The sequence below is a fragment of the Barbus barbus genome (genome assembly GCF_936440315.1).
Source record: "Barbus barbus genome assembly, chromosome: 21".
NCBI lineage: Eukaryota > Metazoa > Chordata > Actinopteri > Cypriniformes > Cyprinidae > Barbus > Barbus barbus.
The window spans coordinates 11,149,892-11,169,398 of NC_136749.1; the positions used below are offsets into that span (position 1 = coordinate 11,149,892).

The 19,507-nt window shown below is 37.1% G+C and overlaps 1 protein-coding gene across 2 annotated transcripts in view; it reads left to right on the top strand.

Annotated features, from left to right (window-relative positions):
• Window positions 1–11,348: 11,348 nt before the first annotated feature.
• hdac9b (histone deacetylase 9b) overlaps window positions 11,349–19,507 on the top strand; it is a 54,877-nt gene continuing 46,718 nt past the window's right edge. The window contains exons 1-2 of one of the 2 annotated variants that reach the window (XM_079445617.1): window positions 11,349–11,471; window positions 11,692–11,817. In XM_079445617.1, coding sequence (XP_079301743.1) covers window positions 11,396–11,471; window positions 11,692–11,817 — 202 coding nt within the window. In that variant the 5' untranslated portion in view covers window positions 11,349–11,395. The remainder of the gene's footprint in view (window positions 11,472–11,691; window positions 11,818–19,507) is intronic. The other variant, XM_079445616.1, reaches the window with a different exon arrangement.

Genomic DNA, 19,507 nt, shown 5'->3' on the forward strand with positions numbered 1-19,507 from the left:
TACAATGTTTGTTATGTTACTTGTAGGTTTGGTGTTTCATGAATTGCTTCATTTTTAATAAGTGTTTTACTGTTTAAATTATGCAAAACACCTATATAGATTTAAGGTATGTGCCTCTAGAAACCGACTTGCAACATTTTTCTTTCTACTTGAAAGTAATTTTAAGCCAATGTCTATTCATGAATGACAGGTTAATGGTCTGTCGTAGCATCTGAGACTGCAGCTGACTAATGTGATGGATATTTCGAGATATATATGTAGAGTACAGTGACTGTTAAAATGGATTTTTTTCCCTTGGGTTAGGAGGGGAAATATGTATAAAAGAACGAAAGAAAGTTTGTCAGTCAGGGTTTTGTTTAGTTTTACAGCTAAATGGTGTCATAGCTTTGGGGACCGGCCCATTCAGAGCAGGATAATCCCTATGGATTGGGCTCCATAAACCCCGTAAAACCCCGCTAACACCAGATGGAATTTGCCTTCTGCAGGACTGGAGGTTCCCACAAATTGAATTAGTAGACGGCCAGCTCAGGGAGGCTGGAGGGAAGCCGGAGGACACAGGGCAGGTCCAGCCCACTCTGCCCCTGCACTGCATCTGTATTCACTCCTGTTTGAGACCTGCTGACCTCTGAACTTTATATTTCCTGTCAGGTTTATGCTTCATTGTGGTGATGAACTTGTGTGTGATCACCATCATCAGTGTCTTTCTCTGTGTAAATCAAAAGGGTCTCGCATCGACAATGTACACAACAGGCAGCTTTTTGCATTACTTTTTATATGGCCATGACATTTTAGTTGGCTCATTATAGTTGGAACGACAATTGTGAGCTTTACAATATATTTGTATTTACAACATTTCTACATTATATACACTACCAGTCAAAAATTTGAACACATTAAAATATATTTATGCATACGTTTTTAAATAGTTTTTTATATATATATATATATATATATATATATATATATAGGCAATTTTTTCCTCATGAAGAGTGTTTAATCTAGTCAAAGGGTGGCTACTTATGAAGAAGCAAAAACAAAAATAATAATAAACTACTAAATTCCCATACTTATGTAATTGTTATGCATACATTTGTTATTTTATAGTTTTGAGAACTTTAAACATTGCTTTAAAATGTGGAAAATAGTAAAAAAAATAAAGGCGTGTCCAAACTGCATATTCAATATTTGTGCAATAAAGAAAGCTATGTACATTATTTACGGTGAGCAAATTAATATTGTCTCAGCAGTGCGGTTTAAGACAGATCTGAGAAAGGATGGGGACTCTGGGTCAAGGGCTCAGCTTGGTTTCTGGGAGACTCCCAGGCCGTCAGCATGAGGAATAGCAAACAGCTGGTTAGAGGAGATCACAAACACACACACACACACACACACACACAAAACACTCTCACTGGTCCTCCAGCTGCTGGATGTGGAAGAAAGGAGGAGATGAGAGGAGAAGAGAGGATATAAACACCAAGAAGAGGAGGAGGGAAAGTTAAGGATGAGGAAAGGACACAGGGTTCAAACAACACTTTGACCAGAGGACCACTGGGCTTCCAATTTGCTCCTAACAAGCATTCAGGCAGCATGACGTGAAACGTGACATCTCGCTGGAGAAGCTCAGGAGAAGGGTGACCCTCTTCTGCAGCCGTCAGTAGTTGGACAGAAGCTGTAAAGCAGGCGGAGACAGAGAGGAATGCGTTTGAAGTGACATGTAAAAATGTGAAGCCCCCGACAGCTGTGGATTTATGACGATGACAAATCTGTACATAATCGGTGCTAATCGCATCCCCACCCTCAGGAGGGATGAAAGCTTCCCTGTCCTACTGCATTCCCAACAGACATCAGTGACAGACGGTGAAGGAGTGGGAAAGACCTTGGTGTTATGGGGCATAACTGATCATTCATGTCTTTAAAGTCAAACTGGCTATGGCAAGCCGTTTTGACTTTTATTCATTCTCAGGATATGAATTCTTGATATCAACAATTACATTTTTACTAGTTAAAATGTTAATTCTTGATATCAGCAATTACATTTCCACTAGTAACAATGTTAATTATTGATATCAACAATTAAATTGTTAATATCTGTAATTGTATTTTCACTAGTTAAATGTCACCATAGGCTGCCATTCAAAATCAATTGTTGATATCAAGAATTAATTTCTTACTATTTGAAATCCAATTTCACATATCAGAAATACACTAGTAAAAATGTCTATTCTTGATATCAAGAACTAAATTGTTGATATCAGAAATTACCCTCCCAATTGTTGATATCAGAAATACATTTTCAGATATCAGATATTAACATTGTCACTAGTGACAATTAAATAGTTGATATAAAGAATTCATATAATGTGAAGGAATAAAAGTCAAAACGGCTTGCCATAAACTGGCTGTAGACTCTGAGATAGACCTGAAGTTTTACTGGCGATAGTGTTCAGTTATTGCGAGTTGAACAGTAGGTGTCAGTCTTCCTCTTCCTCAAATTGTAGTGAAAGCCAAAACAGCAGGTGCTTAATATGATTTTCCATAGTTATAATTCAGTGTCAATGAATACAGTTCGTCAATAGCCACCAGTAACTGTTTGGTAACCTACATTCTTCAAAATATCTTCTTTTGTTTTCAACAGAAGAAAGAAACTCAAACAGGTTTGGAACAAGTGGAGGGTGAGTAAATTATGTCAGAATTTTCATTTTGGGCCAACTATCCCTTTAATTGTAAAAAAAAAAAAAAAAAACTTTTCTTATAATTTTAAATAATAATGGGGATTGTAATTCATGCAGAGATAGATAGACACTGTAGATAAATAAAAAAATAAAGTTAAATTAAATTTAAGTTAATTTAATTATTTATTTGAATTGAATTGAACTGAATTGAATTGAATTGAATTTGCCTTCTTCCGAATTGGGGCAGAATATTGTATAATTTAAAAATTATTATTCGTTCGCCACACTGATTCACTAATGAATCAGACTTTTCAATGCTATATATGAGAGAGAACCATTTATTATGAACTGATTTACTTGAATAAATCAGACTTTTGTTGAGCAAATTTATAATAATTCCATGAGTTAGATCTACATTTAAAAAACCTTCAGTAGTCATTATATTCCATTAAAGCAGAATAATATGTGAATGTATTGCTATCAAGATATCACTTCCATTGAGACTGTGTATGTTTCATAGAATTAGACTAATTCACAAGTATCTCTTGGAGTGGGATTTTATTTGAGTGTCATCAGTCAAGTATTGAAATGTATTATTTGTCAACATACATAAATTTACACAGAATTTCATTTAGCATTTTATATAAGTGACACCTTTTATACATAAAATAAACATATCAGATGTATTTTACATATTCTGCAAAAATCAGATGACACTTGGGCTAAGATTCTTGTTTCAGGGGGTCTTCTTACTTCTGTAGTGGGGCAAGATGGCCCTTTTTATACTAAATTAGAAAAGTTTTCAATTAGTTCAATTAACAATACAGTGGATGATGCATCATCATCTTGTACATGCTAAACTAATCTCTAAATATGTTAGTTTATAAGTAAATAATCTAATAAATTCTATCTATCTATCTATCTATCTATCTATCTATCTATCTATCTATCTATCTATCTGCTGCTTTTGACACTCTCAATCATCAGATCCTCTTGTTCACCCTCTCATCACAGGGATACCACTTTGCTGGTTTGAATCCTATCTCACTGGTAGGTCACTGGTAGGGTGGCCTGGGGAGGGGAGGTATCCAAAGCACATGAACTGGTCACTGGTGTTCCTCAGGGATCAGTTCTTGGACCCCTCCTCTTCTCCATATACAATACATCACTGGGTTCCATCATACAGGCACATGACTTCTCCTACCATTGCTATGCTGATGACACACAGCTTTATCTCTCATTTCAACCAGATGATCCAAAAGTAGCTGCACAGATCTCAGGCTGCCTGGCGGAAAGAACATCATCTACAGCTCAACCTGGCAAAGACTGAGCTTGTCTTCCCTGCTACTCCAAATCTACAGCATGATTTCACCATCCAGCTAGGTTCTTCTACAATTACCCCATCAACTTCAGTCAGAAATCTTTGTAATCTTTGATGACCAGCTGACCTTCAAAGATCACATTGCAAAAACTGTTCGATCTTGCAGGTTTGCACTGCAAAACATCAGATAGATCAGGCCCTTTCTAATGCAGCATGCTGCAAAACTTCTTGTCCAGGCCCTTGTCATTTCTAGGCTGGACTACTGCAAAGCTCTTCTGGCTGGATTTCCATCATGCACAATCAAACCTCTACAAATTATTCAGAATGCAGCGGCACGACTGGTCTTCAACAAGCCCAAAAGAGCCCATGTTACACCTCTCTTTATTTCCTTGCACTGGCTTCTAGTTCACCGTTCCTGGCTGGTGGAATGATCTTCCCACCCCTATTCGGAATGCTGGCTTCATCCTAAATAAATATATATATACCTTTGTCTTTCTCTTTATTTATTCCTTCCCTTTCTAGTTTGTACTTAATTGAACAATGCCTGAAACTTGGTATTACAAGCACTTCCTGTGTCTGTTTGCGTCTTTAAGAAGAATCACTTTATGTATTTCCCAATTGTAAGTCGCTTTGGATAAAAGTGTCTGCAAAATGACTAAATGTAAATGTAAATAAACACTGGAGGCGTCCTCCATCTTTATGTAGTAGGCAATAGATGTACAACAAAATCAAATGATACAAGGTAACATTTCACCTTCTTCTTTGGAGAAGAGTCTCATGTCAAAAAGACACACAGTGTCTTTTACCTGAACTCCAATATTAAACCTTTTCAAAAACAGAGTTACTTAAAAAGACCTGCACATACTTTCAAGAAACAATTTAAAAGACGACCAGCTAAGCCTTTCTCTCCTCCTTTGCCTCATGTTCTAGAATGTTTTTGAGGCCGCAGGGGACGGTTAGTCTACATCAGAGCCCCCGTTCCCAGACACAATACAGAGCCAGGATAAACACCACTGTGGCAGCCGTACACCTGCACAAACCGGCTCTCTCCCCCTCATACTGCAGCACAATAAACTACGTCATCCATCAGAGAAACTCCCTACTGCATCTATTCATCCTCAGACAAATGCATGGAGAGAAGATGGTAGGAAAAATGGGTAGCTGGATCCTGGGGGACATAGGATTTTTGTTTATGCGCAAGGCCTGAAAACAAATGTAGCGATGGATTTACAGTGGTAGCGGAGGGAAACTCTCAGCTTGAGAAAACGTAGTGTTGTGTTGACATGCGATTCAACGCAGTGCTCCTGGCTGGTGACCAACGCTTGAGGTTACAGACCAGAATAAATCTAACACAGACATTAAATGGACACCTGTACGAGATACACTAGGCCAGAAATTCAGTGAAGTGAGGCGGTAAGAACGTAAAACATGTTTTGGAAAGAAGAACAGAGAACAGTGCAAATGGAGAAGCGAGCTCTATAATTTGACAAGATGCTCCTGTACGAAAATAACTCAACCATATGCTGTTATTTTGAGGTCATTGCATGCAATAAACTCAGGACACTGTGATGATCTCAGCATGAATCTGTTGTGTATTTAAATACATTAACCTGTTTATCATGAGTGACTAAAAGGGGAGTAATTAAAAATAGCGCCTCTTCTAATTTAATTTTACCGTTAGCTGTTTTCCATTTTCTGTTATAGATATGCATACATAGCAACCACATTAGTCCACTCCAGACACAACATCATGTCCGCCATCTTAGGATGGTTAATGTGTTGTCACTCACAGTAAAAATCAATGATTTTTCCAAGATGCTGCAACATTGTGCATCTTCTGGTTTTAAAATCCCCTGATATTTAAATAAGCGTCACAGGGTAAAATGCGTTGGTTTGTGTTTTTTTTAATATGTATTAACTCAATATTGCAGGTTTTTAAACTTTTTTAAACTTTTAAACTTTTTAATGTCATGTTAGCCAGCATTTTTGTCTTGTATAACTTAAGTTTAGTAAAATCATCTGCTTAAATACTACAGGTACGATGCAGACACACAGTCAACTTGCTTTCAAGTGTTCACAGACCGGCTTTGATCACCCCAATATAGTGGACAGCTTATGAACGAGGCATCTATGTATATATATATATTTTTTTTTTCCAGTAACAAGCTGCTTTTTTCAAACAATTAAGGCCAGTTCACACCAAGAATGATAACTAAAGATAACAATAACGATAACAGGTTACACTTTAGTATAGGGACCAATTCTTACTATTAACTAGTTGTTTGTTAGCATGCCTATTATTAACAAATTGGCTGTTTATTAGTACTTGCTGTATAAAGCATTTATTCTGCCTGACCATATTCTACATCCCTAATCCTAAACTTAACAAACTTAAATACCTAAACTTAACAACTAAGCAGCAAATAAGGAGTTGATTGAGACAAAAGTCGTATTTAATCGTTAGCTTAAAATAAAGTGTGACCTGATAGCTATATTAGCATCCACACCAACCCACAATAGCGTTCTGTTTATTATAAGTGTGTGCTGTAAATTTGTCATCTTCCACTGTAAATGCTCAAGCTCTTTAAAGCAGAATTGATTCTGATTGGTTGCCAAGATTTTTATTGTCTATGTAGCCATGAAGCACTGTTCACACAGAAGTCACTGTCAAACCAAGCAGTTTTCTCAGTGCAGCAAATTCGCGTGACCAACTTAAACATGAGTAAAATCTGCATATGGAACTTTTTTGACCTTGCGGAAAACTCCCAATTGCATAAATTCCTATTGAAATGAATGGATCTTGTCTGCAAGATTTTGCGGAGCAACAGTAAATGTGACCACAAAACAGTAAATTTTATACCAGCAAAAAATGGCTCTGAATAAAATGTAAAATTAACCATTAAATAACTACAATGTATTTAGCTACTTTTTGTTTGCACTCTAAAAAAAATGGTGCTATATAGCACTAAAAGTGGTTCTTTGGCTTGTAATCATAGGGGAACCCCTTTTGGTGCTGAATAGCACCAAATCTTTGTGCTTCAGTGGTTCTTCAGTGGTTCTTCGGCATGACTGAGGGGCTATATAGCACCGCTACCATATACAGAACCTGTTAAGCTCCTGTATGGCTCTTCAGCGGTTCTTCAGTGGCTCTTTGGGGTAATTAAGGTGCTATATAGCACCACTGCCGTACAAAGAACCTGTTAAGCCCCTTTAATGATTCTTTACGAGCCAAAGAACCTCTGTTGGTGCTGTTTAGCACCATTTTTGTTGAAGAAATACAATACAATATGGCACCTCTTATGGTTCTACATAGCACCATTTGACAAATGTGCTGTATAGCATCTTTAAAGATATGGAGCTATACAGCACCAAAAGTAGTTCCCCTATGATTACGAGCCAAGAACTACTTTTAGTGCTATATAGCACCATTTTTAACTTGTCCTGTAATGCTATATTGCACTCTTAAAAATAAAGGTGCTTCACAATGCCATAGAATAACATTTTTGTCTAAATGGTTCCATAAAGAACCTTTCACATCTGAAGAACCTTTCTGTTTCACAAAAGGTTCTTTGTGGTGAAAGAAGGTTCTTCAGATTATAAAAAGGTAAGGAAGAGATGGTTCTTTAAGCAACCTTTGACTGAATGGTTCTTTGTGGAACCAAAAATGGTTCTTCTATGGCATCGCTTGATGAACCTTTTGAAGCACCTTTATTTTTAAGAGTGTATAATGCTTATAATACAGCCACATTTCTGAATAAAGTTTTAGTAAAAGAGAGCTATTTATGTTGGATCTAGGAATATTACATTAAAAACCTTACGTATTTTGACATGAAAAGTATTAGAAGCTAATTAAATTTGTGATGAGATGGGAAAGTAGTAGATTACAAAAAAAAATCTCACACTTTCTGTCCCCAGATCAACATAGTCTCACTTTTTGGATGATGAAGTGGATGATAATTAATCATGGTTCAGCAGTTCTGACAGAATGTGTGATGAATGTCAAGAAATTACTGGTGACTAAAACAAAATCACATGGACAGCTCAGTGGGAATGTTGACTAAATCAGGTGAGACATGGCAAAAAAATTCCCCCGGGTAGAGTATTTTAATTCCGCTAATATATACATAGTCAGAAGGTCTGTGGTTCTGTTGGCTCTCATTAAATGTAACATTTTCTGTACAATATGTAGCGTTCCCGACACAGAGCAGCTTTGAAGCCCAGCAGGTGTATGATTCTCCAGTCAGATGGCTTGAGGGGGCAGTGTCATCGCCATACTGCCAACTAAAGTCCTCGTGAACCCAGGATCATTCTCACCACAGATTTGTGTGAGTTGGAAATGTAAGAACAACATATTCCAGCAAGGCTAGAATTTTCTTTGAATGCATAATGGCAACTCTAATGGCTCTTTCTTAAAATTATGTGTCTGAACTGATAGCGCTAGTGCTATTTATATGAACACAAGTGATTAACGTAGACAGGGAAGTATTGTGGGAGTTATTGTTTTATGTAAAACTGCATGAAGATTCTTTGGAACATATTTTGTGTTCGACAGAAGAAGAAAAAAACATTTGGAAATTGAGGGGGAATAAATGTTGACTGAATTTTCATTCTTGGATATTCCTTACTATGGCTTTAAGTGAGAAGTGAAAGCTTTCAGAGTAGCAATAATGTACTTTTGACACACTGGTTCAAACTGTGCATTACAGATGCAAAAGAAACGAGAAATAATAATGGTTTCTGTGAAGGCACTCTAGCCGTGTTAATATTTAGACCAACAGCATGATCGCGAGTGTGCTGTAGAAGTTAATACTGAATTACTTAAATTTTAGATACAGTATTTTAGATATAAAATTGGCTCCATTGAAATGGGCTACTTTTTTGCTGCAGGTTGTGTTTTCAGTGATCTCCCACACTCCCCTGGAACGTTTTAATGGAGGTGGAACTGGAAGGAGATCCCAGAAAGAAGGCAAAACCATTAAAAAAAAAAACAAGCGATTAGGAATTGGTTTGGTTTTGTTTTGCTGTCCTAGTAACCCTGCCGTCGATGAAAACTGAAAAGCCGAATCATCCATTGCACATCTACAGGCAACAGTGGCATCAGTGTAATATGCAAATCCCTTGACTAAATGATTCATTGACTCTAAAAATTTATCGCCACCTACTGGTTTAATGGTTTAAAGGGGTCATGAACTGCCTTTGTTTTTTATTTTGTACTGTTCTCTGAGGTCCACTTATAATGTTATCAAGATTTTTACATGAAAAACACCATCATTTAGAAGTAATAGGCTATTTTCTGTCCTGCTTTGACCCCCCTCATCAGTACGCTCTGTTTAAATAGGTATGGCAGATTATAGACTCGGAAGTAAACCCCCACGGATATGACTGGCTAACAGTTGTATGTTTGACAGCCTGCATCCTTCACAGATGGACACTGCTGTGTTTTAACCCTTGTGCTACCTTTTGGACATTTTTGTTCTTTTCAGTTTTCTTTTTTTGATAATTTTGTCTGTGTTATTGGCAGCTGCATAAATTTTGGCACCGGTGTGTATTTTTATTAGAATTTTACTACTTCACCCCATATTATAGAGCCATTGGATAAATAATTCAGCTATAATTGTGTAGGTGTGTTGGTATGGATGTCGGAGTGTGGTTTGTATGTGTGTCATAAAAAAATTGTGTGTGTGTTCTTGTATTATTTGAGAGAGAGAAACTCTACTGCAAATCACAAATCCAACCACTGTGTGCACCAGCGAGAGCCAGAGTTTTGCTGGCATCTAATGGGGAAAATTTGGTACTGCGCCCAAACAAAATCTTATTGAAAGCTCATTTTTCGAGATATCAACCTCAAATTTGGAACACAACTTGTTTAGATTTATGGCTTTGATTTTCTAGCAGGTTTAGAGTTCAACATAGAGTTTCATAAAATGTATTATTTATATTAAATATTGTCCATAAATCATTTTCATGAACTTAAAGCTGTATAACTTTTTTTTTGGTTCCACTTTTTTAACATTTTTTACTTTAACAATAATCTGTCATGGATCTTCTTTAAAATGAGACCAAATTTAAGTCTGTGCTCCCAAGCTTCAAATTTTTATAACTGTTTTTTGACGTGGATATTTTTGTCCACTATGGACCTATGTATACATTTTTTTTATCGATACACAAGGGTTAAGTTAAAAATGCATAAACACAGTAAATATCAAACGATCTGTAATAACAGACAAAGTAATAGTGATCACTTAATGAAAACTTGTGTGGTGCAACATCAGACCAATATAGTTGGCACAGCATCGTCTTTTAGCTTCCATCTTTCGGAATGTCGAATTGTGCCTTGTACGTAAACAAATCCATGGTAAAATGAAGTGAACAAAGGACCAAGTTCTTACTGACACGGTTTAGCCACACTATTATGTCATAAATTGGCACATTCCAAAACCTGTCATTTTGGCAGATTGGCTTCAATATAAACAGTTTTTAGACTAACGAGAAATTCTGAAACTTACAGAATGTTTTTATAGCACAATGACCTCTTATATGTCAAAAGATCAATGGAATTTTTTAAATGATGTGATTGACCTTGTTGCTGGTTGGTTTAACGAAGGCTCTTTAACGAAAACTTTTTAAAATCCTTACGTTACAAATCTTAGACGTGGATTGAGTGGAGATATATGTATACCCCTTATTGTATCATTATGTTTTTCTTAATTATGCCATGTGTGTGTACATATAAGTGTATATGCATATGTTTTTTATTTATTTATTTATTTATTTTTTATTTTTTTTTGTTATTGTGTACTAATTGGGGACTGTTTGTTAGGGCTGGGTAAGATTATGTACGGTGGGTGGGGTGATATAAAATGTAAAAATGCAATTTGCAACAATAAAAATTCTATGATCAAAAAAAAAAAAAAAAAAAAAAATCCTTACGGGAAAAATTAGTTGGAAAAATACTTACTAATACTAACCAAAGACTCTGACAAGGCAGGTACTGTTGTACTTCATATTAGCACTCTTGGAAACAGTCAATCAAATTCAAGGCCTGGAACTAACTGTTGTATTATACTTTTTATTACACGGGTGTTTTAGGAGGTGTTACCGAAATATGTTGTTGTAGTGTTGAAGTTTGAGGTTGAAGTTGAGTTTTCTGACAGTAATGTGGGAATGTGAATGTGCTGTAATGTCTGACAGTAACTGAGAGGCATCCAGTGACTCACATCACTGCTGTGTTTCAATCCTTTCAAACCGCTGAGATGGGGAAAGGGGAATTGTAAGAGCGTGGCTTTTTCATATCCTCAGATCATTTTCAGAGACTTTAAAACTTCAGATGAGCCTCAGACACCACTTCCTCTACCGGTCACATTCTGACAGGAATCCTCAGTGTATGAGTGAGTGTGTATGAATGAGGTGTTTGTTCTTGAATGATCTCAGATTCATATTGCAACAGAGAAGGGATTTCATCATGAAGATCAAGAGTGGTAAGTGCACCAGAAACTGTTGATAAATGGGACAAATGGGAGCATTATGAATATATGAAAGTCTTAGCAACTCATAAAATTAAAGATACAAGCAAGATTATGTATCACATGATTATAGTATAGTGTATTACTGTAGGTTTTAAAGTAACACTGAAGCATGAATCACTGTTGTTCCACACAGTAAATATGATTTTCTCCTGAATTGTTACTGTAATAACAGGTTTAGGTGAAGGCTATGAAAACTACATGGTACACAGAACCTTTGGGACATCAGGATGGGGCAGAAGTCGTCACCCCTTTCCCTTTAAGACTCTAACCAGGCCAGGCCGCTCAGTCTGGGGCTACGGTGAGTGGAATCATATTATCTGTCTATCTTTTTGCGTGAGCTATGAAACTTATAAAACATTATGACAGACAAAACACTTACTCAGCAAAACTAGACATTGCATTATCTGTAAAAAATGACCAAGGCTCAGGGGGAAAATAGCAGTGAATGTGACAGAAATCCTTCATTTAAAATCTGCAAAAATGGAAAAACAATTACTGCTGTATCTAATATTTGATAACATTAAGTAACATTTGATATATTTTGAAATGTATAGTGTAAGTATGAGGTTTGTGTTTCAGAGGCACTTCTTTTGCTGCTGTTGCATATGTAGATAATTAACAAAGTATTTATTGTGTTATGACATCTTATGTACAGCTAATTTTAGGCTGTTTATTATTGAGTTGATGTTACAAATAAAACCCTCATAATGACAATTAATGGCAATTACTTAAAATTCTATTTAAATATTTGACATGGATGAGACTCTGTATTTTGCTTAAATTTATTTTAATATTTATTTATTTATTTTTAAAGAATCTTTCCCCACCTCTCACATCCTATCTAAATAAAAAGGTAAAAAATGGCAAAAACAACTCTTTTTAAAAAAGAAAGTGAAACTTTTATTCAGCAAGGATGGATTAAATGTATAGGAAGTGACAGTAAACAAAAGTCCAAATGTTACAAAAAATTTCCATTTTGAATAAGTGCTTTTCTGTTGAACTTTCATTAAATAAAATGGGGGGGGGGGGGGGGGGGGGGGTCACAGTTTGCACAAAAATATTAAGGACTGGAGCAATGGCTGCTGAAATGGAATAAATGAGAGTATATTAAAATAGGATTTGGGTTCATAAAAATAATGTAATAGTAATATTGTATAGTAATATATATATATATATATATAGTATAGTACAGCTCTTTTATGATGCAGTAATTTCACAAAATTAATTTGGAATGCATTTTTGACCAAATAAAATGATCCTTCTTTATGAACTTCTTTATCAAAAAACTTATCAACTCCAGACGTTTGAACTGTAGCATGCATACACAACAAAGCTCTTTTTTCCCTAACTTGTATATCCTCTTGATTCTTCATTTGTGAAGTACTGGAGTGTGGGCAGGGATTTGGTAGCTGTTATTGTGAGAGAGAAACTTGGATGGGGAAGTGTAATGTGTCTGAAAGAGGAAACGCTGAAAGCTTCACACATCCTTGCACAAATACATTCATGAGATGTCCTTTCACGAGCTTCCTGTTTGACTCTAAAAACTGAAAAGCTTCTTTTGTAATTTGTCGGTTTCTCAGAAATGGAAGAAAGACACGTGCAGTAGGCCTGCTCTTACTAAATGGCTGATTAAGCCAGATCGTATGAAAGACGTATTCACCTCATCGACTCTTTATATACTCAAGCGTGTACCTCGAAGTAAATATTTCCTTGTCAAACTGAGTTAGGATATAATGATCCCTGACAATGAGACCAGCATGAGTCGATTTCTCACTTGTGGTCCGGTATGGATCATGAATCGTAGTGCTCCCATAATGATGAGCTTACATATGTACCAGTGATCTAATCTTAGATTGAATCCATTTGGAGATCAATCAATAAGAGTGCAGACAGGGGTGGAGCTGAGCAGAATGAGAGCTATTGTGCTCTATATTGGGAGCCATTTCAGGCTTGACGCAGAACACGGTCTCTAAGCAACAGCATCAGATTTTAAAGTAACAGAGCTGTCTATATTTCCATAGCGGTAGGTAAACAACTTACCTGCATTCACCAGCACACATCCCTGAGTGCACAATACACAGAATAGATTTTCGGAGAGTCTTTTGGCATGGACTCGCTTTGGTCGTATGGTAAAATATGCACTTGGGATTGAATGAAGCCCTTAGAAACTTGTTGATGGTCGGTGCAATCTCAATCTACAGAATTGCCTGTGGAGTGGCTGAATTGGTTAATTAAACTGTGGCCAATGAGTTTTTCCAACTGCTGGTACAAGATTCAAAAGTCTGCAACAATGCTTATAAATGTACTGCATCTTTCGTTTCTATCAAGGCTGCTATTTATAAGGCTCGTTGATGTGAAAAGATGCAAAAAATGGACAGATTTTTGTCTCTGTATGTGTTTGATATAGAAAACGTGTGCAAAAATGTGTGATAATTCTATGCAAATGCATCTGTGGTTTGCTTCATCTCTCAGCAGCAGTGGCCCTTCACACATGTCATGCTCATCTCTCTACAGCTGCTGTGTGCTGGCAGAATGCAGACGAGCCCAAATGACAGTCACACAGCTATTTGTCTGCTTTCTCTAACCTTTATGGATATGTCCTAAACTTATGTCCCAGGAGCTGATTTGCAGATTTAATTATAACTAAATAAATATAATTAAATATCATTTTCTTTTTACTTTTTGATATATGAAGGAAACTTTTTCCTGTGCCTTTTATTCGTTAGTTTATTTATTTATTGCCTTTTATTTTTATTTATAAAATTAACATTAAAATATTAATATGTATGTTATAAAATAATTCTAAAAATACATATAAAATATAAAATTTTTACCTTTATCTCTGTACAATCCATTATAAAAAGATTTATTACATTTTTATTAATCTATACAGTAGAAATTAATATTTCAGTATTTATTGTGTGAAAATTACTTGTGTGCATTTTTACACAAATTACAACTCTACAAGTTGCATTTACATTTAGTTATTTAGCAGATGCTTTTATCCAAAGAGGCTTACAAATGAGGACAATAGAAGCAATCAAAACCAACAAAGAGCAATGATATGTACATGCTGTGACAAATCTCGGTTAGCCTATAACGCAGTACACGTAGCAAGATTTAAAAAAAAAAAGAAAACATAAAAAGAAAATAAGTAGATAGAATAGAAAAAGAATAGAGAATGCTAGTTTTAGAGGGTCATGTTTTATAATGAATAAAAAGAAAACAAGTAGATACAATAGAATTAGAATAGAGAGTGCTAGAGTTAGATGGCCAAATGAAGACAGAAGAGATGTGTTTTAACCATTTCTTGAGTTGCACCATAATTTCCACCACAATACAAAAATTCATTATTTTTATTTTTTTAAACCTATTAGTTAGCACAGAGACAACAGTGTCAGTGAAGTGCATTCTTGATTTGAAATGTGAGATGTATGAATAAATCAAATAAACTGTAATATTTTGATTGTGTCTTTTTCAGCCAAGCTGCAGCTGAAAGAAAAATTGTGAAAATATTATATTATTAATATTATTATATATATATAAAAAAAGAAAGAAAGCTGCAAGCAGCGATGACGGGCCCAAGCCAACAGTGCAACCACCACCCCAGTGGCATCAAGAAAAAGGGGTACAGCATTTACAGTAACCCTCTGGCAGTGTGGTTTTAAGGGATACAGCAATTAAAGGGTTAATCCAAACCATCAATACTGTGAAAGACTGTTACTGTAATAAATCGCCACGGCAACACCGTGCAAGATATCCGAAATCCGTTCGCAATTTAAGTTCCTCAATGTTTTGGCATCATGTAGACAAAATTTAGTGTGCATAGTATAATTGTCATCTGAGGAGTATGCATTAATTCACAGCCTGATTTATCAAAAAAAATCCACATTAAAATCTAAATAGCCGACTTACTGTTGGTCGTAGCTAATGACTGTAAATTAGAAAGTTGTCCGGCTTGATGAGTACAATATATGTACCGAGTTTGGTGACTGTAGGGAAACCCACTAAGGTTTCCTGTTGTGATTCACAGACATGTATAGTAAAAGTGGACAGTTGATAGCTTATTACATTTTAAAACCCTTGGCTTTTTGGGAATATCTCCGTTTACAGTGAGGACTGACACATTGAGTAATAATGAATGTAATTAATTATTACAGGACTGTCTGTTAAGCTGAGGGCAAGAGAAGTCTAAAGGAAAGAGAACTAATTCTTTCACTCTCTGGAGGGTCATAAAATGCCTCTGACATTGAAGGTTGAGTTATTTTAGGGTAGGCCTAATTTACTACGCCTTCTCTCATCTCCAGCTAATAATCTGAACCTCTCTCTAAAAAAAGACTTGATTTATTGGAATTAACTGCAGTATAATTTCACTAAAATAAATACTTTGTAATTTGTGTAATAGGCCTAGCAGGATGGTAACATTGCAAAAACTGCTTAAAAATAACACAGATGGAATGTTAACAGCGTTCAGTAAGACAGGTGCAACCAACTGCATTCCATCTCAGTGTGAGATCTGTGATTCCCATTACCACACATACCTGTTTTGACCCTGATAGTAGTAACAGACATTTCGGGGTGACATTGACCAGGTCCCATCATCCTCGGGGCCCAGGTCACCACGCTCTGCGATTGGACGGCCCTTTGTTCTGGCCTTTCATGTGTAGTGCACCTGCTCTGCCCCTCCCTTGAGCCGTCCTGGTGAGTTATGGGATAGCGGAGGATAGAAAGGCGTGAAATGAGAAATGTGAAGTTGCTTTAGGTTTCCACATGCTTTAGTCACACTAAGTGGTGCCCCTGTTTTGGAGTCTAAAGCAGGACAGTGATGTAGCCCAGATGTGTGTGATTGACAGGAGGCTTCATTGTTGATGCTCAATCTATGATACAATGCAATTTCAGTTACAAGGAATTTGTCCATCCATTCTACAATGTGACACAATCACTGCCAAACAGAACATATTTAAGCAACATGAGAAAGAGTGATATACAGCCAAACCACGGTGACGTTGATATTCAGACAAACAGCATGACTGCAAGTGTGAAATTGCTAAACATGAAATAATATTGAGTAACTTACATTTTGGGCATAACATTGATAGTAAATTTGTCTGTTTTTGCTTCAGCAAAATGAGTCAGCATTTTGTTAAAAATTTTTTTTTAAATGGCAGTTCCACTACAGAATGAATGGTGATTGAAATGTGAAATTTATTTATGTGGAATTTTTAAGGGGAAAAAATTAAAATGACAGAACTGTCCTTGATGCATGTATGCCCACTGTTGGAAATAATTAACAGATACGTTAAATCAACAAATCAATATTAGTTACTTTGTCTATTTTTGCTAAGCCAATGAAAATAGTTCCCAACAAAGTCTTCAGAAATAACCACTCTTTGCATAACACACAGTTGTGAAAATGTAGTGTGTCCGAATTCATAGTATTCATTAAACTGTTTGTAAAAATGTGGTTCTTTACCTACATTCTGTAAAAACTCCAAAAACAAATCTATACATACAAGTCACAGTTACATGCAACATATACATGCCTTTTCCTGCTGAAATAAACATTACAGAAAAACGGCAACATTTAAAAAAAAAACTAAACAAAACTTGTGATTATATGGGAATTAATTTATTCAAATTCACATGGCTCCTTGCACATTAATACATTATGATCTCAAAATGTTTTTACCATAGTGCATGATTTGTAAACTAATACATTTTGATGTTTACATCATACAGCTAAACATCTCCATATGTATAGCTTTTCTGAGGTTGTAAACTTGCTCGGTAGCTCACCTGGTACATACAGCACTGCACTTGCAATGCAGAGCACTTGGGTGCCATGAAACAAAAGTCATGATATAAAAGCTAGAAAAACATAGAAGCAAGCTAAAATGGCATGGCTGCTTCAGCAAATGCGTTTTTAATTTAGGGTATAGGTTTAGTATAGGTGGTATGTTATTTTCAAGCGCAATAGAACCTTTTAGTGCTACTCATCGGATGGAAATGAACTTGCTTTTAGCACTAATCACGGGACATTTCACTTTAAAAGTGTCGCGAAACATGCAACAAGCAACACAATACCATTTTGCAGAAATCACACCACAGGCATATATTTCCAATGAGCCTGGACTGCATAAAACAGCAGGTGAAAAGTATTACTACTAAGTGTGCATCTGATGGACATATTAGTTTCCCATGAAGTAATGGAAGAGGGATTATGAATAGCAGTAAAGTAGCATCTGAAAATGACATAGTGGATGTAGTATGTCTGTAGTATGTCTGTACATCATTTATACGACACACATTCATTGAAAATTATCAAAATAGTGCCGCTGTGTTCGGACGCCGTACAGGCCGCTCTGCTTAGATTTTGCTTTAATTGACTTTTTTACTTACTTTTACTTTCTCTTTTTACACATTTCACGTCGGCACTGATCACCTATAACATAGAAACACTTTTGGACATTGGAAACCGCTACACCAAACTGTTCCAGGACACTTTAGCCACGAATCCAGCGTGGCCTCTTAAGATTCTTCGGAACGCAGAGATAAACAACAACCCCCCGAGGCGAAGGATCAAGAAACACCGCGGGAAACGCGCTGGGATTCGAGATAGACTCAGGAAAAGGGCTCACAGTCCTCCTCTTCCGAGCATTCTGCTCGCAAATGTCCAATCCTTGGAGAATAAGATGGACGATCTTAGAGGCAGGATTAGTTTCCAATGGGACATAAGGGACTGTAACATCCTTTGTTTGTCCGAAACGTGGCTTTCGTCCTCGGTCCCGGACACTGCTGTTATGCCAAGTGATAACTTCTCTGTTTTTCGGACGGACAGAACAGCAGAGGCCGGTAAATCCAGGTGTGGAGGAGTGTGTTTCATGATCAACAAGAAATGGTGTGATCCCAGGAATATCTCCATTCTGTCACGTTCCTGCTTGCCTCATCTGGAACATCTTTCCATTATTTGCCGCCCATTTTATCTGGGAGATTTCATTGATCATTGTTACTGCTGTGTACATTCCACCACAGGCGGACACCGGCTTGGCTTTGTCTAAACTTCACGATGTGCTCAGTGGCTACATTAACAAACATCCTGACGGTGCCTTTATCATCGCGGGAGACTTTAACAAAGCTAACCTCAGGCAGGTCATGCCGAACTTTTATCAACATGGATCCTGTCCAACTAGAGGACCAAACACACTGGATCATTTCTACACTCAGTTCAATAATACCTACAAAGCCCGCTCACTACCGGCTTTTGGACCATGCCGCCATTTTCCTCACACCGGAATATAAACAAAGGCTCGTTCAGGATCCTCCGGTGCAGAGAGTAGTGACGCGCTGGTCCTCCCACTCAGAGGCTATGCTGCAGGCGGCTCTTGATGACGTTGACTGGGACATGTTCGGGACGTTCTTCTGACGTCAGCGAGTTCACAGATGTAGCATTAAGCTTTGTAAACACGCTAACCAAGCAGGCTATAGAAACAATAACTATAAGGACATTCTCCAATCAGAAACCGTGGGTGGACAGAACAATCCGTGCTGCGGTTAACACACGCACTGCCGCTTACAATGAGGCTCTTCTGACCGGGAATATGAGTGAGTACAAAGCATCGTGCTATGCTCTCCGACGCGCAGTAAGAGCCGCTAAACACAGATACAGAGAGAGAATTTAGTCTCATTTCTAGCTCAATGACTCTCGACGGATGTGGCAGGGACTGAGGACCATCTGTGTCTTCGGAAACAAATCCTCCGCAGAGGTGAGAGCAGATCCGTTGCTGGCCGACAAGTTAAACATCTTCTACGGCCGCTTCGATTGCAACGGCGGCGGTGCGACTCTGCCGTCCAGCGCGTCAGGAATCGCCGTGTCGGAGGATGAGGTTCGGAGGGCGCTAAAGAAAGTGAACGTCAGGAAAGCAGCCGGACCTGATGACCGGCCGTGTTCTGAGGAACTGCGCCGATCAGCTCGCTGGTTTGTTCACTTC